This window comes from Marmota flaviventris, chromosome 14 (genome assembly GCF_047511675.1).
Source record: "Marmota flaviventris isolate mMarFla1 chromosome 14, mMarFla1.hap1, whole genome shotgun sequence".
In the NCBI taxonomy this organism is placed as follows: Eukaryota; Metazoa; Chordata; class Mammalia; order Rodentia; family Sciuridae; genus Marmota; species Marmota flaviventris.
In genome coordinates this window covers 56,647,970-56,672,943 of record NC_092511.1, presented here as the reverse complement: position 1 = coordinate 56,672,943, position 24,974 = coordinate 56,647,970, and the positions used below count along the sequence as shown (strand labels likewise).

General features: G+C 39.4%; 1 protein-coding gene across 3 annotated transcripts in view; it reads right to left on the bottom strand.

The window, feature by feature from the left end:
* The window catches only part of Arhgap25 (Rho GTPase activating protein 25), a 98,908-nt gene that overhangs the window by 6,067 nt on the left and 67,867 nt on the right, over nucleotides 1-24,974 (bottom strand). For all 3 annotated transcript variants that reach the window (XM_027934612.3, XM_027934613.3, XM_071601664.1), the window contains exons 6-10: nucleotides 11,440-11,572; nucleotides 8,499-8,572; nucleotides 6,744-6,865; nucleotides 5,720-5,916; nucleotides 2,381-2,910 (exon numbers count right to left, since the gene is read on the bottom strand). In XM_027934612.3, coding sequence (XP_027790413.1) covers nucleotides 2,381-2,910; nucleotides 5,720-5,916; nucleotides 6,744-6,865; nucleotides 8,499-8,572; nucleotides 11,440-11,572 — 1,056 coding nt within the window. The remainder of the gene's footprint in view (nucleotides 1-2,380; nucleotides 2,911-5,719; nucleotides 5,917-6,743; nucleotides 6,866-8,498; nucleotides 8,573-11,439; nucleotides 11,573-24,974) is intronic.

Below are 24,974 nucleotides of genomic sequence, written 5' to 3'. Positions count from 1 at the left end.
TGAACTCACAAAGCCTCCTGCCTCAGCCTCCCAAACCTCTGGGAAGAATTTTCATTATTATTGGCCAAAATCATAATAGACTCCCAGGTGCCCCCTGCCAGGTTAGGCTGAATTAACCCTTAGGAATGAGTGTACACTTTGAATTTTTAAGTTAAAGGAAGAGATTTTAGTCCTATGGGGTGAAATTCAGATCGGATTGTGTGATTGGAAATTTGACTCAGCTTCATTCTGTGGGGTGCTCCCTCCCTACTCTCTGAATAGCCTGCCCAAGTTTATGTGGAGACTTGAGCTACCATCAGAGCCCATGTCTCAGATTTTATCCTCTAGGGCCTTGGCCCATTCTGCATGTAACAGCCCCACTTCAGAGCCTTACCTATCCCTGTCAATCTCTTCTTAGAGCAAAACTGGTCCTAATCCTTTTGACTCTCTCATTACAAATCTAATTTTCTTCTCCATGTTCTATGATGCCTTCTGGATTGGAGAAAATCCCAAGCAAGATACTGTGCTAGATCTTGACTCCTGAATCCAGTGGAGAGGTAGAGGCTGGATGCGCTCAGGGGCCTGGCTGACCTGGGTTCAAATCCCAGCCCCAGCAGTGATTAGTCATGTAACCTTTAGGAACCTTCTATACTTCCTGAGTCCCCCTTCTGGGAAATGGGGGTTCAGGATTGCTGTGGGGGTTCCATGACAAGATGTTTCTGAAACACAAAACTTAGAGTAGGCTGTCAATCCTCCTCCCTCTGCTGTGGACAGGGGATCCCCTGACAGGTCGATTCACAGGACTCTGTTCTATTCAGGAGCAGCCACCTTTGTGGCAGCTGCTTCTCTTTCTACTTTGTCAATGACACTTGTTTTAGAGTGTGATGTGAGCTTTCTCTAGGGCTGGTTTGTTCACTGCGGAGATGTCACAGAAAGCATGTAATTCCACAGATGATTGATTATAGGTTCTTAGACAAAGGAGCTGCATTTTACTTTTGATGGAGCTCTCTGCAGGGAACAATGGATGGGGGTTCACAGCAGTCTTCCTTTCAGGTACCTGAGTCTAAATGGATGAAGTATCCATAAATACAAATCCCCGCTAATTCACATTTCAAGATCTTATGACTAGTGCTCATGCAGGCAAACTTAGATTGAGGTTTTCCTCTTGCAAAAAAACAATTTGCTGGCCAATCAGTAGTAAAAAAAAAAAAAAAAAAAAAAAGTTATCTACCCAAAGGAATAAATTGTGGGCAAACATTTTTGGAATTTGTATGAGATTGTAGCACCAGCTGCCCTAACTGGCCTCCCACTTCCGTTTGCCCCTTGCAGTCTGTGCTCAACAGAAAGCCAATGATCAGACAAAGCATTAAGTGAGGTAGAAACTGTCCAGAAGCTTCCATCTTAATCAGCCTTCCTGATGGCTGACAACACCCTACTGTGCCCTGAACACCCGACTTCTCTTCCCGGATCTCCTACTCATCATTCTCCTCCTACTCCAGGCTCTTTAGCTCTTGGTATGCAGAATATGCCAGACCTACCTGCTTCTAGGCCTCTGCACCTTTGCTTCTCTTTCCCCATCTATGGGCCTGACTGTGTCCTCATCTCCTTTAGGCCTTTACTTACACACCTTCTTAGAGAGGCCTTCCCTAACCACCCCATTTAACACTAGCACTTCTAACTGACTTCCTGAACTCTCCAAGGCCGACAGCATTTTCTACCATCTGACATGACATATATTTTATTATATATATATATATATATATATATATATATATATATATATATATATATATATATATATATATTTAGAGAGAGAGAACATCTTTATTTTATTTTTATGTGGTGCTGAGGACCCAACCCAGCACCCAGCACATGCCAGGCAAGCACACTACCGCTTGAGCCACATCCCCAGCCCCATTATTATATATTTTTATTGTTTGCTTGTCCTCACTAGAAGAGAGCTGTCTATAAGCACAGGCACTTTTATCTGTGTTGTTCAGTGCTATTCTCCAACATCTAGATCAGTGCCTGGTCCACAGGAGGTGCTCATGAAATATTTGGAGAATCCACAAATGATATGATATGAAATATTTTTTTAAAGTTCTTCTTAACTCATTAAGGACTGTTTACCTTAAGGGACCACTATCTGGAAAATGTTGGTAAAGCTATTTAGGCTTAGCTATTTAGGTTTTTATAAATCTAATCTAAAGTTTAGGGTTTTCATTCATTGAGGAATCTCATTTCTCCCTTAACCCTTTGACTTATTAGGCTTGACTGCTCTTAGATTACTGTCTTCTCTAAAAGTTTCATAATGTGAATTTTTTGGCCAATAAGAACAACATCTATTGCTTCCATAGATGGAAACCAAGTACCGTCTGGTGCTCCTCTTACCATAACTTACTTTTTAATCTGTTCCTCATACATTTGCTTCTGTGTTTCTATTTCCTTTTGTAGTTCCTGGACCACCCTCTGCAAAGAATCAATTTCCTCTTCTCCAGAGTTCTTTCTTGCAGGCCCAGTGTCAGAGTCTGTGCTGGCAAGAGGATCTCTCTTGGAGTCACAGGCAGGGGCAGAGAGTGCACTGGGTTTATTCCCAGGGGACCCAGGCTGGGCAGGGACATTATCATAGGTGGAAGTCCTCTGGGAGTCCGAGAGGTGGCGCAAGTCTTGAGACAAGGTTCTCCTGTGCCCTTCCCCTGTCTTAGCGTCTGATGAAGGTGACCAGAACTCATTTTTAAAGATCTCCACTTTGCTACTGTTGGCACCTTGCAAAGCTGATGTCAGGAAACATTTCCGGTTAGGGAGCGTTTGAGTCCTTTTTCGGGATTGCAGCTTCCAATCTCCTGGCTTTTCCTTGGGGGCTTTGCTGTTGTCCTGATGCTGGTCACTTGGCTGTAGTCCAGTAGGGCTTGTGGCATCAGAGTCACTTGCCTAGAAAAAAAATGGTCATGGGTGTTATATGGGATTTTTCCATCTATGTGTTCTGTTCCTAAGATAAGGACTAGAGTCTTGCAAAAATGGGTCATATCTGTGACACTTTTAATTAGGAGACCATCTCTTAATTTGTCACTTTTCTTGATTATCTGCATGGTAATTTTCCAAAAAGATACTGTACATAAGGAACTTGTCCATGCTCTAGAGATGAAGCACTGATTAAAATCATTTGCTTGACTGTGGTAAATGAATTATTTTATGAGCGAATGATGGGAATCCTTCCTATGGTTCAAAATCCAGAGACCATAAAGAAAAGTTCAATAAATTCAATTGACATGCATTTCCATAACCTCCAAAAGTAAAAAGAGCAAAACTAGAACAAACAAATTATCACATGCTAAACAAAAGCAAAATGACAAATTGGCAAAAATACTGGCAATGCATCTCCTAGGCAACTCTCCCCAAAATATAAAGGGGTAACTCCCATTGGCTACTCTTCCTATCACATAAAGCTTACACAAATTGGGAAGAAAAAGATCAACAATCAGCATAAATATGGGCACAAGACAAGATTAGACAGGTCATAGAGGAAAAAATGCAACCAGACCTTTCACATAAGAAACAATGTTCAACCCTCTCTCATAGTAGGAGAAACTCAAATTAAAATTATGAAAATACCAGTTCTCACCTATCAGATGGGCAAACCCCTAAATCTGATGGAGCACTCTGTGGTGAAACTGTAGAGAAATGGGTTCTTTCATGTATGGCTTGTAGAAATATAAAATGACACAAACTCTAATCATTTTTATCAAAATTATAGTTTTTGATCCACTTACCCCCTGAACCAGCAACCCCACTTCTGGGAATTTATCTCACAAATATATCTAGCTGACTACAAAAGGAAGTGTGGTCAAAGTTATTCCTTGTGGCCTTGTCTGTGGTGCAAAGGGCTGAAAATAAGCTGAGCATCTACACAGACTGGTTATGTAGAGTATGGCACATGTACAGAATAGAATACAATATACCTGCTAAAAATATGAGGTCATGTGAGGTAGCTGTTTATGTGTCAACATGAAAAAGTCTCTAGGGTATACCACAATGTTAAAAAATGCAAGAGACAGAGTAATGTGTACATGTAGAAAGAGTGCAGGTAGACAGAAAGAGAGAAATCATGCTACATTTTGTGTAAAAAGAGAGATAACAATTTACATTCAGGTCTTTATATTTGTACAAAAAAATGAAGGCATGAATAAAAAAACTAATAAAAGTAGGAAAGAAGGTGTGTGAGAATAGGAGAGGGAACACGACTTTTCAATGCACATCATTTTACTCACTTTTTGAACCATGTGTATATATTGTATATTTTAAATTTAAATGAGAGAGAGAGAGAGAGAGAGACAGAGAGAGAGAGACAGAGACAGACAGAATTGAGCACAGAACATAAAATGTGAAAATCAGGGTTCAATCTCCCTCTATCATACTCCCTGGTGTCAGAAACACCTGGGTCCTGAAGTGGGAACTAGACCCGAGTCCTGGTCTATAACATTCTAGTGCTGTCATGCTGGACCAACTGGTCGACCTCTCTGGCCTAAGCTCCTCAATCAAAAAATGTAAATGGCAGGGTAGGGGTTGTGGCTCAGCAGTGGAGCGCTTGCCTAGCACAAGTGAGGCACTGGGTTCAATCCTTGGCACCACATAAAAATAAAATGAACGAAATAAAGGTATTGTGTCCATCTACAACTAAAAAATGTGTTTTTTTTTTTTATGATCATGGTAAATTTTGTCTTACAATCATGGTGAGAACTCCAGAGGTGATCTAATTAAGTTTCCCAGCATAATAGCTGGCCATAGAAAACAGCAAATAGTGGAAACCTGACAAATAAGTATAGCAATGGCTATTCTCAAAGACTGCTAGGATAACTTTTTCACAGGAAATATGAACATTTTTAAAGTGCAATTTAATTCTTGAGTGTTAGTAGGATGCCTATGTCCAGACAAATTTCATTTAAGAAAAGCCACAGCTACAATCACTATCACTTTTGTTTTCTCATCTTCAGGACTAATAGTAATTAATATATATATATATATATATATATATATATATATATATATATATATATATATATATATGTAGTTTAAGTTATCTGGTCAACCAGAAATCTTAAATTCATTTCTTGGCCACACATAAAGATGAAGCTGCTATAAAAGTTCACATGGTCTTTTTAAAAATATTTGCCCTTATAAATATATAAAAATATTTGACCTTTGTAAATTATTGCCCTCGAGTCATCTACATGTTGGAATCTGCAGTTTGGGGACATTGGGAACGTGAGCTCCAGCTCTTCTGTACAAATGAGGGGACTGACATTGCTGAGACAGCTTATCAGGGAATGAGAAGTATTACACGAACACATCACTTAACTCTGAGGAAGGGATCACGTTTCAGGGTTAGCAGGAAGCCAGTTCTCTCTGGACTTTCACACAGAACTTTCAACAACTCTCACCAAAACATTTACAATGTGGTATCTATTTTTTCCCCTTGAACTTCCCTGGTATGTGTTTGAAAAGGTTTCTCTTTTAGAGAGACTTGCAGAGGGGATGGCACTGCCCAGTCTTTAGGCAGCTTGTATGCATGTCAGTAACTCCATCTCCATGAAGCCCGCAGAAGCCAAATTTTAAAAGAGGCCAGGAACTCTGCCATAGCATCATCCATAACTGCCAGATTGTCACCCAAAGCAGCTCTACACGGAATGACCTGGATGAAAGGAAAGTTCTATGGTGACAGAAAGTTTTCTCTGTGTCTTACCGTGTTACTGAAGCTGTCCGTCCTAGAAATTGGGGGGTCTTCAGTGGCATCCCAGCCCACAGAGCTTCGGGGCACTGGAGGTTTCTTGGGATCATTTTTCTGGGCAGAGGGGGACAGGGGTGCATCCTTGGATTTCGGGAAGAGGACTTCATGGTCTCTGATCATCATGGTCATCACTCTTTGGATCTGAGGAGTCCCTGAAAGAAAGAAGAAAGAGATTTGTAGTGCTGGACTATGGGATAGGAGGCAGGTAGTTAGTCTTCAACAGTTTCCAACCATGGTTTATCTCCAAACTCGGCCCTAAACCACAGGGCCCCAAAGAACCTCATTTTGCTTTTTTCAGGACCCTTCTTAATTGCTTGGAGTAAGAAATTATGGTGAAAGGGATGGTCTAAGGTGGTAAAAGAGGGAGCCATGAAGGATATTTTCAGCCTATCATTCTCTGGATTCATTTCTGATCAGGAAAATAGCAATATGACAAAAGAAAAAAATGAAGACATCATTCATTTATGCTGTGGTCCTCAGTGACACCTGGTTTCATACTGGACACCTATCAAATGTGTGCTGGGTACACTACCTTCCAGCACCCATGGCAGGCATCAGTACTCAATGCCAGGACTTTTGCTTATGGAGACAAGACACAACCTCAAAAGTCTTCTCCATCCAGGTTTTCAGAAGCCTTTTTGTGATCTGACTTACAACATGAAATCTTGTTTACTCCACCTAGTGAAGAGTGTTTAAAAGTAATAAAAAAAAAAACTAGGAAACACTAGCTGTTTCACATGTCAGCCTACTATGCTGCGTGACCACAGGCAAGTTCTTGTTCTCTCTCAGATGTGTGGTTTGGCAAACAGATGTCATTCCAGCCCTCTTTGCCTCACAGGGCTTGTTAATATGATTCAGACAAGATAATCAATTGAAAGCCCTTGGCAAAAATGCAGAGCCGTGCACAAACAGGAGGGACGGTGCTATCATTTGTTGCTGCCTCTGGGCCTGCCTTCTCTGCAGGACCAGGCTTGTGTACCTCTCATGATCACAGCAGGGTCTTCAACCTTCGACCGGATGAGATTCACACCAATCACAGTAGCCAGGTTGTCCACGCTCATCTTGTTGACAGCACAGTTCAGCTGGATTTCATGTAGAAACCTGCAGGCAGCCAAGAAATCCCACAGTAGAAAACAGGAAGTTGCCAGGAGAAAGTACTTAACAGGTACAGCAAGATTCTTGCTAGATCTCTACTCTTTCCTTCTGTCTCAGGAATGGAATCAGTCTGCTCTGCCCACAAAGAGTTTAGCTTTGGCCTGAAAGATTCAAGACTAAGGAGGGAAGAGAAACCATGGAGGACTGCCCAGCTGCTGGGGGCTGGGTGGGTCTGGGCACACAGAATCACATAAGCGGGTGGCTGGATGAAATTCAGGGAGCTAAGGGATGACCAGGGGGACTAAAATGGGCAAGTGACTGCCCTCCTGTCTTGCCTTTACATACTTGTCTCCCAGTTCTCAGAGACATCCCCTGATGTCTCCAGAGAGGACAACTTTATCAGTGAGGTCTCAGAGTCAGAAGCCATGGTGCCTCCTCCCTCTCAGCCTCCCCTCAGAGGGCCCAGCAGAGGCTCTGACCCTCAGCAGGTCCAATAACTGACCATTAATTTTGACTATATTTTTACCCATTTGAGGCATGAAATTCTCAGATTCACTGTAAAAGAAACAACCACCACCAAAGCCTGAACGAATCTATAAGGGAATTTCAGGGTACTTTTGCTAAAAATATTTTTAAATGGATAGACTGAAGCAACATAACTCTACCATCATGTAAAACTAAAGAGCTAATAAAAAAATTTTACAAAATATGATATCAATAGTGATAATCAAGACTTGCCAAAACCTAGGAAGTTTCCAAATATAAAAAAATAAAAATAAAGTCCCAAATATACAGAAATTATTAAATAGTGATATGTCCAAATGATAAAACATTATGAAATATTATGGAGTCATTTATAATCCTATTTTATGACATAGGAGAGTGCTCACGGCACAAAAATAAGGCAAAAAAGTCAGATGCGATTTAAAAATTTCAATCTGATATAAAAACGTCTTCCTATTTTTAGATGGATGTATGAAAAGATCCATCACAGAGAGAAATCTCCAGAAGGAAACGTGTCCAAATGTTCACAGAGATTAGTGCTACAAGAGGGATTGTGTAATTTTCATTTTTTATTTACAATTTGCTGTATCTTTCTGGTTTCCAAATCAAGCAAGTAAACACTTTTATGATCTGGAAATTATAACAAATTTATTTTTACAAAATAGAAGACAAAATTTGGGTCTGTCTGGGATGGTGACTCAGGTTCCCACCCCAGCACACCCACATCACAAGGATGTCACATGGCAGGTCCCCAGAAAAGGTTGAAGGAAACAAAAAGCGTGGCTCATAATAAATGTCTCTGGGTGTTAAGTTATGGTCCTGTGTCAGGAAGACCAGAGATCATTCTAGAAACATTAAAAAGATTCTGGGTTCTCTGGCATGTCCCAGGACTCTGGCAAGCATGAAGGAGGAGCTTGTTCATTCTGAGTGCCAACCAGATTTCTAGGGATCCTTGAAATTATCTTGTAGAAACAGGAAGCTTCCTCAGTGTTATGTGAATAGGGTTGACCTTCCTAAGTTCTGGGCCTGAATCACTGCAATCTTGGAAATAGTTTCTCCTTTTCTAACCAGGGAATTCATTCTGAATTTTCTGATGTGGCCAAACATAGTAGAGTTGACATCAGGAGACCCTCACCTGCAGATGTAGCTCAGGAGACTATAGTTGTCCCGAGGAAGGCTGGAAAGCTGCTTTATCAATTCCTGCTGAGCCTGGGAAGAGATTTTTAACACTAGTAAGGAAGCCTGCCCAGTTGCCAACGATGAGATCAAGCAACATAATTGGTGCATCTGTGCAGAAACAACACTTTGGTAGTCACTCCTGTTCCTATACTTTTGTGAGTTTTTAAAAATTACTTGGAAATAACTGTAAGTTCTCAGAAAGTTGCAAAAAATAGCACAGGGTGTGTCAAAGTTTTTGTTATGGTGCATTTTTTTTTTAACATTTGACTGGAATTCTGCCAGCCTACTCCACCCTTGACCTTGAGCTACTATAAAACCTGGACAATTTTACCCACTCACACAATAATTGTTTGCTTAATGCATGTTTGAGATGTGATGATCCATTAAATAAAGAATTGGTCCACAATCAAATATCTCAGAATTACTTTCAAAGTAAATAGGCTTAAGAAGGCTTACAAGCTCTGTAGCCTTGCTGAGACCTGCTGGGACACAAGGACAGGCTAACCAAGCCAGAGAGCTGGTGCAAGTTTGGGCTGGTCAAGCTCTGTGACGGCAGTGGATATCAGTAGTGGTTGCTGGAGGAAAGCACGTTCCAGAGAGAGGAAGGACACGAGACCTTTGTTCTTTTCAGCTATCAGTGGGGTCTACAGTCATCATCTATGATCTCCAGCTTGTGAGAGTACACAAGTTCACATGTGGCCCAAGGGCACCCTCATCATAAAACCTGAGCTGCTCTCCTGGAGAAAACTCACCCTGTAGCCTTGTCAGTCCAAATGCAGCCTCATGGTGTCTGATGCAGAGTGCCTACTTCATGATGAGATCCCTCCTTGTCAGCTGAGTCCTCCCTCCAAGCAACCACCCTTGCCATATTTTAGCTAGTGAGATCTTGGCCCTTGGTATTAACAGAATATGCATCACCATGGACACAGAGACTTTCAAATATGTTGAGATTGGAGATGTTGGGAGAAGGTGGTCTAACAGGAGGAAGTTCAGGGGTTGGAATCTTGTTTGGGCTGCATCTGAGAGTCTTTCTTCTTCTCCCTAGAACTGAGCGGTGGGATATCACCTGAAACATCTGTCTTTTTAGCCCAATTTTAAAACTTTTTTCATAAAACAATAAAATTGACTTATTAAAAGTCTATAAATCAAGACTTTTCACATCCTCATGTCCCTCACCCCACAAAATTCATAATTTACATACAAAATATCCTACATCAGATCATGTGATCTGATTTTTATTCAGAAAAACAGCTATAATGGCCACAGCAGGTTAGCTACATCTTTATTGCTCTCTTCCTGTCCCAATTTTGAAATGTAAAATAGCCTTTCTACTCATGCCAGGATCTGAGGCTTCCCACTGACAGTCAGGATGGCCATTCTCACAGCTGTGTTTTCTTAAGGGGTTAGAACACTATTTCTTCATTTGCTTGAAAATTCTATTTAAAAAAAAAAAAATATATATATATATATATATATATATATATATATATATATTTTTTTTTTTTTTTCTTTTTTCTGTGGAGGTGACTTTCAAAAATTCTGAGGCAGATTAGAAAATAAACCCCCATACCAATATTCTTTAAAAATGTCACTCACTATGTCATATCCCTTAGCCCTCAAAGCAATCCTGGATATTGTGAATATTATGAAAATTTTCTCAGCCCCTGTTATCTAACAAAATAGCTAATTGATACATGTGGTTATTTAAAATTTAAATAAAAATAGGGCTGGGATTATGGCTCAGTGGTAGAGTGCTCGCCTAGCATGCACGAGGCACTGGGTTCGATCCTCAGCACCACATAAATGTAAGATAAAGATATTGTGTCCACCTAAAACTAAAAAATAAATATTTTAAAAAATTAAATAAATTAAATTAATTAAGAATTTGATTCCTCAGGTACACTAGCCACATTTCAAGAACCCAATAGCCATGAGTGACTAGGGGTTACTATAGTATATGTGGACAGTACAAATATATAATGGTTCCATCCTTATAGAAAGTTCTATTGGTCTGAGAAAGTAAACCAAATCTCATAAAAGATGCCTAATTTGCCGAAGGGTAAAAGCAAAGTTAAGTCCAGGTCTTCATCAGAGGTTTTTCTGTGCACCACTTTGCCAGACAGAGTTTTAGAAAAAGTCATGCTAAGTCAACCTAGTTAAAAGGGGAGACTTAGGCCCCCAAATTAACTGTGTAGCACAAATATATTCATGGACATTTGGTATTAAAAGTCTTTGTTTAAAAAATGAAGGTTTTATTACTGTTAGTTATTTTGTTGATTAGTCAATTGGTTTTCTAATATGATTCCTGTGGTGATGGTGGTGGACTATGAGACCTCTATGGAAACAATCTGCATAGGATCAAAACTCCTGCTGGTGAACTTACGTATTCTCACTAGCATGATGCTGCAGATGGTGATTCCAGACCCCACAGTCAGCTATTACAGAAAAAAAATTCAAAGCAAACCTCCCTATCCTTCCTCTCTCTGGCATGTGCTTTCCTCCAGTAACCATTCCTGATATCCACTGCCGTCACAGAGCTTAACCAGCCCAAACCTGCACCGGCCCTCTGGCTTGGTCAGCCTGTCCCTGTGTCCCAGCAGGTCTCAGCAAGGCTACAGAGCTCTTAAGCCTTCTCAGGTCTATTCTCCTTCTCTCATTATTTTAAAAGTGATTCTCAGATAATTGACTGTGGTGCATTACCTTCCTTAGAGAAGGCTGGGTACCAATCACCATGATTGTCATCGTCTGTCATTATGCTGCAGAGGAAGGCCCAATTTGACAAAGCATCTCACCAAAGGGTGTGGGGCCCCCTGACTCACTGCTTCCTCCCACAAGAATGTTCAGGAAACCAATCACTTTCTTCTAAAGCAGGACAACTGAACTAAGGAGACACAAACCTTTGCTTCATCTGCATTCATGAGCTGCCCACAGAGGAGGAAGCCCTCATACTGGCTCCAGGGAACCACTGGCTCTGGGAGGTCTCGGAGGTAGAGCTTTAACAGAGAGGCCACGGTGTGCACATCTGTGTCTCTGGAAGAAAATAAGCAACACTCCTTGACTCTCCAGAACTCTCCTCACCTCCACCCTGAGTACAACCAGGAGTTCCAGGGGAAAGTTGCAATCTGTAGAGTCCCACAAATTTTTACTTATTCCTCCTTCTGGAACCCAACCCTGTACACTTTCCCCCTCTATTTCCACCCAACTGCTTCAAAGTTAAATTCAAGGCCCACTTTTTCACTAAACCATTTTCAACTATTTTGTCTTTACTGCTTTCTTCTTTCCTCAAGTCATTTAGATCTAAACAATTTGCAGTCTAATTTGTCTCTAATTTTTTATGTGTTGACTCTTTTATATCTTTGACCCACTGACTTCTTTAATCTCCCAGAGTGCTTAAAATAACTCTCAGATTCATTCATGGATTTCCTCAATAATCCATTCAACTGATAAGCAACGAGAGAACTTTTTTCTTTTGTTTTGTTCTTGTCAAGCACAAGGATTTTAGATCCAAGAGATACACAGGATCCCTGACCTCACTGGCCACACAGCTGGAAGGACATCAGTGTTTCCAGGTCCTTACCATGTTGTGTGGTTAGTGCAATGAAATGGGAAGCCCAGGACCCAGGAAGTGGATGGGTTCAGGAAGTATATCATATGGAAGTACAGAAAGGGAACCCAAGCCAGGGTTGGGGAGCCATAGGTGATTTTCAGATGAAGGCGCACCTCTGAGAAGTGTCAAGGAGTTATACCATGAGACAGGTGGCATGTGGCTGGAGGGTAGGCAGAGGAGTTCCCACTGTAGGAGCTGGGACAACATTCAGATGACTGTGTGATGGAGTGAAAGAGACTGGCTCTGTGGTTCAGTTTCTCTGTTTAAAGCAGAGGTTGGCAAACCACAGCCTGGGAGGCAAATCTGGCCCAGCCCCTGCAAGCTGAAAATGAGTTCTATGTGTTTGAATGATTGGGGTGAAAAAGCTCAAAGACTATCTCACAAGATGTCAGAATGGAGAAGGTTGCTTTCCTGAGGCTGCTCTGTGGTGTGAAACCAAGAAAGCAGACAGGTAGCTTCTCAGCAAGGTGGATGAACAATAGCAACAAAAAATGGTGAGGGGGACTTTACTGGAATTTAAAACTGGATACTGAAAGCAAATCAGAAACTCAGGAGGCTGGGTATAATAAAATAAGGAAGAAATCCTAGTACCACAGCTGCGACGGCCAGAAGCACCAGCCAAGGTGGTTCCCCCATGAGCCAAGTAGAAGGACAAGGGAATTAAAGGAACCTGAATTTTTAGGAGGCCTGAAATGTGTCTGGGTATGAAGAGTTTAGAGATCAAACCCAAACTGTGTGACACAGAGTGTGCCTAAGTGACCAGGAGAATATTAAACATGGAAATAAGTTTACACAGGGGACAATGGGTCATGGAAACCCACCTGACTCCCCGGCCACCCCAATCTGGTTGTTTGTAGGATGGGCTGGGAGACACGTGATAGGCTGGGAATTCGAAAAGGCAGGGGTGGGACAAATTGAGTTTGGAGACTGAATCCAAGACCAGGAAATATGGGGTCTGCAGGTGACATAGTGGCTCCTCCAACACACAAGTAGAACCCAGGGGAGGACCCTGGGGTGCAGTCTTCCAGCATAGACTGGCAATTGCTGGGCCCTAGAGGTGCACCAATTTAAAATCTCCAGACCAGCTGGCATTCAGTAAAGAGCCTGGAGCCCACCTAAGCCTAAACCCTGCCTCAAGGAATTCCACCTGTGAGATTACCACTCCAAGCAATCCAGAGGGGTAGTGCATCACACTCCAGACAACCTCACCTAAAACTGCTGAGACAAGAAGCTGAGAATCTTTTGAACTCCAACAGAAAGAATTCTTTAACTTTTCATCTGTTGTTTTTTTTTTTTTTAATTTCCTTTTTTCTTTTCTTTGTTTAATTGTGACCTTAATGGTTCATGGACATTTATACATATTCATATTTGTTTTATTTCCCATTTCTAGATTTTGAAAACAGTCATTGTTCATGGATCAGTTTTTTGAGGACTAGGATGCTTAATTAGTATATTTCAGTTTTGTTTTGTATTCTTTTATTTTTATTAAATATATATATATATATATATATATATATATATATATATATATATAAAATCTATTTCCCTTTCCTTCTGCTAACAGCCAATCTATATTTTTTCTGTCTTTTACTCTTCCTTTACTTTTTTATTTCTATCTTCTTTCCTACTCCCTCACAATCATCATATCCTATATCACTCCTATTCTCTTCCTGTTCGTCATTCAAAATTGTAAACCCTTTTGCAAACTTACTTTTCTTATTGTAGGCAATAACTGATCATATTATTTCTGGTTTTTTTGTGACACCTAACATTGTAGACGTCATAGCAGGAATATTTGGTTTAATGCCATATATTCTTTGCATGGTTGTTATTATTTCTCTCCCCATAAATGGTAATGTACTGGAAACCTTCAGAGACATTATAAGTCCGCAGGGTAGAAACTCTACTGCCTCACATTCATATTATTAGATGGGTAGACATTCAAACAACATGAAAAAGAAAGAACCAAATCATCCCAAACAAACCAAGATACACCAATAACAGAATCCATTGACACCACAGTGGAAGAAATGTTAGAGAAGGAGTTTAGAATGTACATGGTTAAACTGATCTGCAAGGTAAGGGATGATATAAGGAGTGAAATCTTGCAGTAAATACAGGAAGTGAAAGATCACTTCAAGAAAGAGAAAGAGATTCTAAAAAACATCAAGTAGAAATATTCAAAATGAAGGAATCAATAAGCCAAATTAAAAATTCAGTTGAACGCATTAAGAGCAGACTAGATCACTTGGAAGACAGAGTTTCAGGTGATGAAGAAAAAATATATAATCTTGAAAAGAAAGTTGACCATGGAAAAAGATATTAAGAAACCATGAACTTCCAAGAAATATGGGATAACCTGAAAAGACCAAATTTAAGATTAATCAGGATAGATGAAGGCTCAGAGACACAAGTCAAAGGAATGTACAATATTTTCAATGAAATAATATCAGAAAATTTCCCAAACCTAAAGAATGAAATGGAAAATCAAGTACAGAAAGCTTACAGGACTCCAAATGTGCGAAATAACAACGGATCCACAACAATTATGTAAATGCCTAACATACAATATAAGGATAAAATGTTAAAGGCTGCCAGAGAAAAACGACAGGTTATTTTTAGAGGGAAATCAATCTGGATCTCAGCTGATTTCTCAACACAGACCCTCAAAGTTAGAAGGTCATGGAATAACATATTCCAAGCTCTGCAAGAAAACAGATGCCAGCCAAGAATACTATACCCAGCAAAGTTAAGTTTCAGATTTGACAATGAAATAAAAACCTCCATGATAAACAAAAGTTAAAAGAATTCACAACTAGAAAGCCTATACTACAAAACATACTCAATAAGATATTTCATGAAGAAGAAATAAAAAATAAAAGTGAAAACCAACAAAGGGAGAAACTACACTAGAACAATAATCAATCAAAGAAGAAACTAATTCAAATTAAAATCCAGAAATAAATCAAAATCACAAGGAATAAAAATCATATTTCAATAATAACACTGAATGTAAATGGCCTAAACTCATCAGTCAAAAGACATAGACTAGGCTCTGGGCTGCTTTCCCTTCTTGAGTGGGCACGGAGCCCCAGCATGCTGGTTCAATAAATCCCCCTTCTGCCAATTGCATGAGTGGTCACTTGGTGGTCTCTTTCTCCGACATTTCGCGGGATCCTTACATTTGGTGCTTTGGCCGGGAAAAGCGCATTGCCGGACAAGGAGACCTCCAACGGACTCCTTTAGGGGGTAAGTAAGGCGCCTCTTCCTCTTCTTCTTCCTCCTTCTCTTCTCCTCCTTGTTTTTCCTTTGCGATCGCTTAGAGCTTTTTGGTTTTTGGCTCGGTGGAGAGCGTAAGTTCTCAGAGCTTTTTGGTTCAGGTTTGGTCTTTGGCTTGGATTGGTTTGGTTGGGTTGGCAGCGTGGCCGTCAGTGGAGAGTGTAAATTCTCCCTGGCAGTGGTGACAGACGTGTCCTAATCCACAGGCCACCCCTCTTAAGGGACGCCTTAGAGGATTCGAGGGGGGGGGGGGGGTGGGGGCGAAAGTGCCCCCAGTTGGTAGAGGGACAAGAGTGCCCTCGTTTGTACTCTGCTGCCAACCCGTTTGGTTTCGCCGGCAATTCTTTCTCTCAGATTGGATTCACAGTCTGTCTTTAATCTTTGCCTCTGAACTTGTGTTAACCCTTTACTGTTTGTCCTTGTCTCTGTGTCACGTTTGTATTGTCCCTGTCTCTGCCTGAGTAACTCCCAGTATAGGACAAAGCCATTCCCACGCCTCTGTCCCTGAAGCCTTTCTTGGTCCCTGCCTCCACTCCGAACCCTTCCCCCAAGATCCTATCACTCAATCCTTCTGCTCCTCCCCCTTTTCCCTCCATTCTCCTTGAGTCACAAGATTGTAGATCTTGGGGTTGTGAACGAACGGGAGCTGCATGATGATCTTTGTGTGTCATTTTGTCTGTGTCTCTGTTAAGTGTGATGGCATTGTTTTACTTTGGACCGATGCAGAGTCCCAAATTCCAAACGGCCTTAGATGTGTGGAAGTAACTTTAGCTAAATTTTAACCTAATGCTTCTCCTGTGAGGGACCAAAAGTCAATAGAACCGCCAGCTTTTCTGTTCTCACCTTTTACACCTCTCTTAGCTATGTTTTAAAGAACTTTGATAAACTTTACCCCCCTTTGTTAAGCGAGATTAGGGAAGCAGTGTTTTCTTTTCTTCCCGTAGTTGAGCACGCCCACTGCAGAGGGAAATGCCTGGGGTCTAAAAACTTTGATATCTCGCTTAAACTTTTCTCAAACTCGAAACAACTGCAAGCAGAAGAGGAGCTTTTTGGGAAGCTGACTACTGAAAAGTTAGGAGATGTGAAAAATGCCTAGTGCCTGGGGTCAGACCAAGCCAGAGGAACTAATCCTATAAGTAAAAGGTGGAACTAAGGGGCTCCCAGCAGCTGCCAAAGCCATTTTGCTTTGGGGAGTCTCCTCCTTCCTTACCTGCACTTTAGGGATTACCCCACCTCTGTTTGCTTAACTAATGAGACAATAAATGCAGTAATGTGTTGATGTTATAGATTGTTTCTTGGGGATGATCTTGGCTAAATGTGTATCTAAAAGATAAATTTTTTTATTGTAACAATCTGGTATCTGAATGGGTTTCTAAAGCATTGCACTATCTTGCAGTTAAAAGTTGGGTTTAAGCAATTGTTTAGTTTGATTTCAGATAGTTCATGCTAGAAAACTTAAAAACTTAGGGTAAAAAAATTAGAAAGTTTCAATTTTGAACTGGGTAGCCTGAGAAAATTTCACTAGGTATTCCAGTGCATTAACTTGGGCGAAGATAATAAATTATGATATGATATCTGTTCCCCTCAGTGTGTAAGATTCAGGAAAAAAAAAAGGGTTCTAAATTAAAACGTTGGTCTGGCTTATTGAAATGACATTAATTAGCAACAGTCTTGGGAATTTTTAAGGCTTAATTTTGGATATACATGATAAAACTTAATACTACTTTAGGAACTTCAGAACAAAGGAAGCAGCTTAATGATCCTGAGGAAATTTCCTCTGAGGGTGGCCTTTATATTATCAGAAAAAGATCCTATTTTCAGTTTTGTGTGAGCAAGTGTTTCTAATGTAAAGAGATATAAAGATATAAAATTTTGAGAATTGCATCTTAAACCTGAAAATTATGACTTATAGCTAAAATGCCTTAGGCATGAGGTTTCTGCTCAGAATTCCAGTTTTCCCAGTTCCTTCCAGACCTCAGCCAGGACTTAAGCTGATATGCAAATAGAAGAAGCTTGGGGCACTCAGCAGGAGACAGATTTCAGGCCCAAGGGAAAAAAAAAAAAGAGTTAAAGTGTCTTTTTACCTGAACTCAAACTAGTCCCCAACCAAAAAGTAAATTATATGGTATTTATTAATTACTGGCCAGTCATCTTTTTTAGGACTCTTGCTTTTTCTTAGATTCTGCATTTTTTTTTTTTGGAGCTTATGATTTTAATCCCACAGACGGGTTAATGTTTTCTGATCAGTTCTATTTCTGATCAACTGTGGAGTTTTTAAACATTGCAATGGAGATTTCACCTGAAAAAGCTACAAGGGTGTTACACTTGTGTTATGTGTTGTATGTCGGTATGTCTGTATGTGTGTATGTCCATATATCCTGCAGTGATATGACAATTTACAGATGAGGAGCGCTCATAAAAAAAAATTTAAAAATAGATCCAAATATCTTTGATTCACGTGATTCAAATGGTTCAATTTAAATTGGGTAAACAGATGAAAGTAAAGATGTCTTTAAAATTAAGCTTATAAGTTTTTCTAGGTGTTCAAAAAGACCCTAATAAAATAATGGTGTCTATAAAATAATCTGCTTAAATTCAGAAATTTACAGATATTGTTTTAAAGTGTGAACAAAAGGAGGTTAACAGATGGAAAAGAAAAACTAGAAAGTTTTAGGTATGGATTTAATAGAGGGAAAATGTGTTTCTGGATAAGAGAGTCTATGTGATTAAGTAATTAAGAGGGTTTAAATAAGTGATAAAAAGGTCTGTGTAAGTTGGTTATATGTGTAAGTTTTTGAGCAAGTGATCTTAAAGAAATTAAAAATTATACAACTATGGTTAAACATCAGCTGTTATTTTTCAATATTGTAATGTTGTTACTTTAAAAGCTAACCTCGGTTAATATAAAAACATCAATGTAATTATGGTGCTATTAATGTGTTCATTATCTTCCAGGTATACGAGTCTGTAAGGTAGATGCTTCAAAAGAACATTGTATCAAGCTGGTGTTCTAAAGTTGTATGGTAATTTTAGACTTACAAGAAAAAAAACATGTTGGAGATTTGTTCATATCATTTGTGTTCTACAACTGGACTTGTTATCAATAAGATATGTACAGTTCCATGTTACTTTTCACACTGAGATACAATTTAAATGTATTTTTAAGTTAATGAGAGCCTAATCTGTGTGAAGGTTTTATTGCAAAACACAAAAGTACATTACTACTTTTCTACAAGCTTTCAGCCTTTAATTCATGTTTTAGGTGTGATATTATGTTGTGTTAGCTAATGTTCATGTAAACTTGAACAACAATTTATGTAAACTTTGTAAAATGATCAGCTTCAGAACTATAGTACTTGAGATTTATAAAGAGCCCTGCCTTACTTGAGATAAGGCTCTGTCCTATCTCACTACATGTGAAAGTGGCTATGAAAGAAGTAAGCCAGATTTCAGTACAGTTAAAGTTGTGTCCAAAAGTAGGTTTTTGCCAAGATTACTAGGATCTCAAATAGGAAATTATGATGTATAACCCTGCCAGAATTCAAGGTAGCTATTATATAAACTAAATATGTTTTTACCCTAGTTAGTTTTGTTTTGTAGTTTGCTTATAGATGGTTTAAGGATTGCCTGTTAATGTTTTAAAGAGGTACTGCTTTAAGAACTCACAACCTGGGTCAACTTAAGATAAGGAGTTATCACCTACAGGATAGAGAGATAGACATTAAAGCCCAGTGCTCTTAATAGAAGGCTGTTAACTTATTTGCTGGATGTTTAAGATTAAGTTTTAAAATTAAAAATTTGGCTCTTGCCCTCTGAGTCAGTCTGAATCAGGGAATAGGGGACTTCTCCAAAGGGCTCTGCAACTCTAGGCCACATAACCTCCTGAGCAGGGAGATTAATGAGACCAGTGGAGGGCAGAAAGCCGATCGGTGCATTTGCTGTAAAGAGGAGGGTCATCAGAAAGGGGAGACATCCCTGATGCTTCCGAGGGAAGCCGCATGGTCAAGCAAGGCCTGGACCCATCCTAAGGTAAATGACACTAGCAGAACTGAGAAGCTGCAATGAAGTTCCCCGAGGACTCCCAGGGAAACTCAGCTGACTGTTGACAATAGATAAGAACAAAAGTCAGTTTGACTTGCTTCATCTTAAACACTTAGCAAAGATAGTTAAAGCCAAAGCACAGCTGGTCCTAGACATTTTAAATGATAATAATAGTCAAATGTAACTTCCAAAAATAAGTAAACTAGAGGCTACAAAAGAGATTCTCAGACAGGAATGCCTGATAACTATTAAAAGGAACTGCCAGAGTAGTTTTTAGTTTAAGGCCCACAGATATTCCTAACCTACACAGGTAGGCTTGGTGTTTGCTAGTATGGTTATCCAGCCCTAAGTAGCAAAATTAAAGGTTTCTCTATTAGACATAGGTCATACTAGTAAAAAGGACATCTGTAAACCTAAATGTTAGTTGTTGTGTTTACAACCCTGACATTTCTGGCAAGGTGACAAATATCCTTAAAGATTTACATGCTTAGATAGAAGCCATGTCCTCAGCAACTTTGTCGTGGAAACAATATCTTAGCTTCTGGTTCTTGGTACTTCCTGGTGGAAAACATTGTTAGTCTCTGTCTTGGCCATTATACTCATTGGCATATTCCTGTGCTGTGACATTTATTCCTGCATCAATATGGTTCCAGTAAATTAATAAATTCTTGTTTCTCTTATAGACCACCTATCACTCGAATGGCCCTCCAGCCTAATACTTCTCAATTGGACTTTTATCATGGACCACTCGATAAACCCGATATTTTTAAAGGGGGACTCCAAACTGCCTGCCCCACACCGTCCCTTTTCAGCCTGAAGAAGCCAGAAAGATTCTCTTCGCCCCCCTTTCCTTACAGCAGTAAGGAGTTCCCAAATTAGAGGGGGAAATGAAGCCAGATTTTAAGTTAGGTAGTCAGTGTAGTTAGATAAATCGGGGTCTAATACCGAGTGGAATCTAAAATGGAGGCCATGCTGAAAATGATTCCAGGGAACGCAAAACAACTCATGAAATGTGAAACCCTTCAATAATCGTGATACATTACTTTTAAGATTAAAAGTAGTCAGAAAAAGGAGTGGGGAATGTAAGGGTAAAAGAAATTGAAGTTAAAGCGTAAAAGTTAAAGGGTAAAAGACCGGGTGTTGTAAAAGTTTCTAAGCTGCAAGGTCTGAGTTAAATTTCTGTAGCTGTTAAGACAATGCTTAGAACCGCCCAGTAAACATTTCCCCTGATTGTCTGGTTGTTTAATAACTGAAGGTGTCTGTGTGGTTGCACGCAGGCCTTGCAGGGCCTGAACCAATCAGTTTGAATGTAACCCCCTCCTTAGGAATGACCTATCACTCCAGCCTGACCTGTTCCCGCCAATGAATGAACTAATTATGTTTAGGAGTTGTTGTTCAATTTTCCCGTGCCTAATGATGATTTGTTCTGATGTATACAAAGCCCTCTGCCCTCCCCAAAAAGTATACTTAAGCAGTGCTCAGCCCCTGCTCGGGGCTCTGGGCTGCTTTCCCTTCTTGAGTGGGCACGGAGCCCCAGCATGCTGGTTCAATAAATCCCCCTTCTGCCAATTGAAAAAAAAAAAAAAAGACATAGACTAGCATATTGGATTAAGAAACAAGACAATAATATGCTGCCTTCAAGACACTCACCTCATAAGCAAAGACATCCACAGACTGAAGGTAAAAGGATGGGAAAAAACATATCATTCACATGATTCTTGTAAACAAGCAGGCGTTTCTATACTTACATCAGATAAGTATAGAAACTTTCAAACCAAAGTTAATCAAAAGGGACAAAACAGGACATTTTATACTGCTTAAGGGAATTATACATCAATAATACATAACAATAATAAATATTTAAGCCCCAAACAATGGAGCATCTATGTACATGAAACAAACCTTTCAATTTCAAGAATCAAATAGACTACAACACAAAAATACTGGTTGACTGTAATATACCTCTCTCACCATTAGATAAATTCTCCAAACAAATACCTAGATAAAGAAGCTATAGAACTAAAAAATACAATTAATTAATTATGATTTAATAGACACATATAGAATATTTCATCCATTGATGACTGAATACACTTTCTTCTTAGTAGCACATGGATCCTTCTCTAAAATAGACCATATCTTAGTCCACAAAGCAACTTTAGCAAATATGAAAAATAGAGATAATACCTTGCATTCTATCAGATCATAATGGAATAAAATTAGAAATCAATAGTAAAATATAAAAATAGAAGCTACTCTAACACCTGAATACTAAATAATATGCTATTGGATGGCCAATCAATAGCAGAGAAAATCAGGAGTGAAATAAAAATACTTAGAGGTAAATGAGAAAAGCAATATAGCATTCTAAAATATCTGGGACACTAGGAAGACCTTAGAAGATGGAAAGATCTCTTGCGTTCCTGGATAGGCAGAATTAATATTGTCAAAATGGCCATACTACAAAAGCTTTATACAGATTTCATGCAACTCCTATTAAGGTTCCAATGATGTTCTTCATAGAAATGAAAAAAGCAGTCATCAAATTCATTAGAAAAATAAGAGACCCAGAATAGCTAAAGGAATTCTCGGTGAGAAAAGTGAAGCAGGAGGTATCACAACACCATACCTTAAATTACACTACAGAACTATAGTAACAAAAACAGCATGGTATTGACAGCAAAACAACAATGGTACAGAATAGAAAACACAGAGACAAACCTACATAAATACAGTTATCTCATAATAGATAAAAATGCCAAAAACATAAACTGGAGAAAAGATAGCCTTTTCAATAAATGATGCTGGGAAAACTGGAAATCCTTATGTTAAAAAAATGAAATTAGACCCCAATCTCTCACCCTGCACAAAAATCAACTCAAAGTGGAACAAGTTTCTTGGCATTAGACCAGAGACCCTGCACCTACTAGAAGAAAAAGTAGACCCAAATCTACATCATGTTGGCTCAGGAACCAAATTCCTCAACAAGACTCCTAAAGCACAAGAAGTAAAAAAATCAAGAATCAATCAATGGGATGGTATCAAACTAAAAACTTCTTCACAGCAAGAAACAATCAAGAACATGAAGAGAGCCTATAGAATGGGAGAAAATCTTTGCCACCTGTACCTCAGGGCATTAATCTCCAGGATGTATTAAAAACTCAAAAAAACTTAACACCAAAAATCAAATAACCCAATCAATAAATGGGCTAAGGAACTGAGCAGACATTTCACAGAAGAAATACAAATGGTCAACAAATACATGAAAAAATGTTCAACATCACTAGCAATTAGAGAAATGAAAATTAAAACTACACTGAGATTTCATCTCACTCCAGTCAGATGGCAATTATCAAGAACACAAATAACAACAAATGTTGGTGAAGATGTGGAGAAAAAGGTATGCTCATATATTGCCGGTGGGATTGCAAATTGGAACAACTGCTCTGGAAAGCAGTATGGAGAGTCCTCAAAAAACTTGGAATGGAACCACCAATTGACCCATTTATCTCACTCCTCGAAATATACCCAGAGGACTTAAAATCAGCATACTATAGTGACATGGCCACATTAATGTTAATAGCAGCTCAATTCACAATAGCTAAGGTATGGAACCAAGTTAGGTGCCCTTCAACAGATGAATGGATAAAGAAAATCTGGTCCATATATAAAAGGGAATATTATTCTGTCATAAAGGCAAATGAAATTATGGCATTTGCTGGTAAATGGATAGAACTGGAGGCTATTATGCTAAGTGAAATAAACCAATCCCCCAAAACCACAGGCTGAATGTACTCTCTGACATGTGGATACTGACTTACAATGGGGTGGGAGGTACAGGGAGTGGAAGTTTAATGGAATGGAGAGCGGGGAATGGGTGAAGGGAGGGGGGATGAAAAGGGGAAAAACAGCAGAATGAATCGGACATAACTTTACTATGTTCATATATGAATACACAACCAGCGTAACTCCACATCATATACAACCACAAAAATAGGAAGTATACTCCACGAGTATGATATGTCAAAATACATTCTACTGTCATGTATAACTAAAAATAAAAAATAAAAAATATTAAAATAAAAAAATCTCATGACATGTGAAAATTATATAAAATTCAAATTCCAGTACCCATAAATTGAATTTTAGAAGAACACAGCCACATTTATATATTGTCTTTGCTTTCTTACTGTAAGAACATCATGTGCTGCTTGTGGCAATGACCATCTAGCCTACAAATCCTAAATATTTAATATGTGGCTCATTAAGAAAATTTTTCATACCCACAGCTTCCAAGAGCTGTAAGGGAAAATAAATCTTCACCTACCATATACAGTCATGTGTTGCTTAACAACAAGAATGTGTTATAAGAAATGAGTAATTAGGCAATTTAATCATTGTATAAACATCATAGCGTGTACTTCCACAAACCTAGATGTTCCTATGTTGTAAACCTAGGCTGTATGGTTTACACTATTGTATATGTGGTCTGTCATTGACCAAAACCTTATGTGACAATATGATTGTCTTTGAAGCTCTTTAGTGAAGAAATGTTTATTTCAGGTTAATAAAAACTGCTGTTCCTCAAAGGAAACTCTGGGTGTATACTGAAAAGCTTTGAAGTGGTAAGAGGTCCAGGCAACCTGAGAATCTCCTTGGTTTCAGGATTGGGGATTATAGATCAGACTGGGTGGGTGCAACTCCTGGACCAAGGAGAGGATGGGTGGATTGGGACAGGAGAAGGGAGCCATTTGAGGCAACAGAAACAAGAACACCATGAGTACCTGATCGTAAAGCTACATCTTGGATTTGTGAGTATATTTTCCTTTTTGGTTTTGCTCTTGGTAGCCTATAATTGGCACTATCTTCTGAGAACTTCCCCTTTTGCAACTTGCGAACTTTCTACCTCAAAAGGAGAACACAAGCTGGCCTGGAGCCCTGTCTATACTCCATGGCTGACCTCAGGAAATCTGGGGCGGGACCATTCCCTTAACACAGGGATTCTGAAAAAAAAAAAAAAAATACCCTGCTTAGTCACTGTCTAAAAATGCCTTTAGGCACAGTCAGGTTGGGAAATGTACTATTGCTGAAACACAATGAGAGGTTCCCAAGAAAAATGGCAGAAAGATAATCAGCTGACAATCTGCAAGACCGCAGTCTCTAAATGCTCCTATGTGGCAGTTCATCCCGCTATCTTTATTAGAACCTAGGGACTCTGGTTTGATTGGGGCCTCTCCTTCACCACACACATCCATCAATCTCCCAAAGTCCCTCAGTTCTGGGATGTCATGTTGAGCCCTCAGCCCCCACCCCTTGCCTTTCACTGCATTAGTTCAGAAATTCATTGCCTTTTCCAGGATTCTGTGCCACCTCCTCTCTGAAGTTCTGCTTCCAGAATCCTGTTCCATTATACACTGTCCACTACTTGTCATAGCCCCCAACACAGAAAACACCCATAGATTGAATGAAGAAAACAAAGAAATGAGAAAAACAGCATAAATAGTA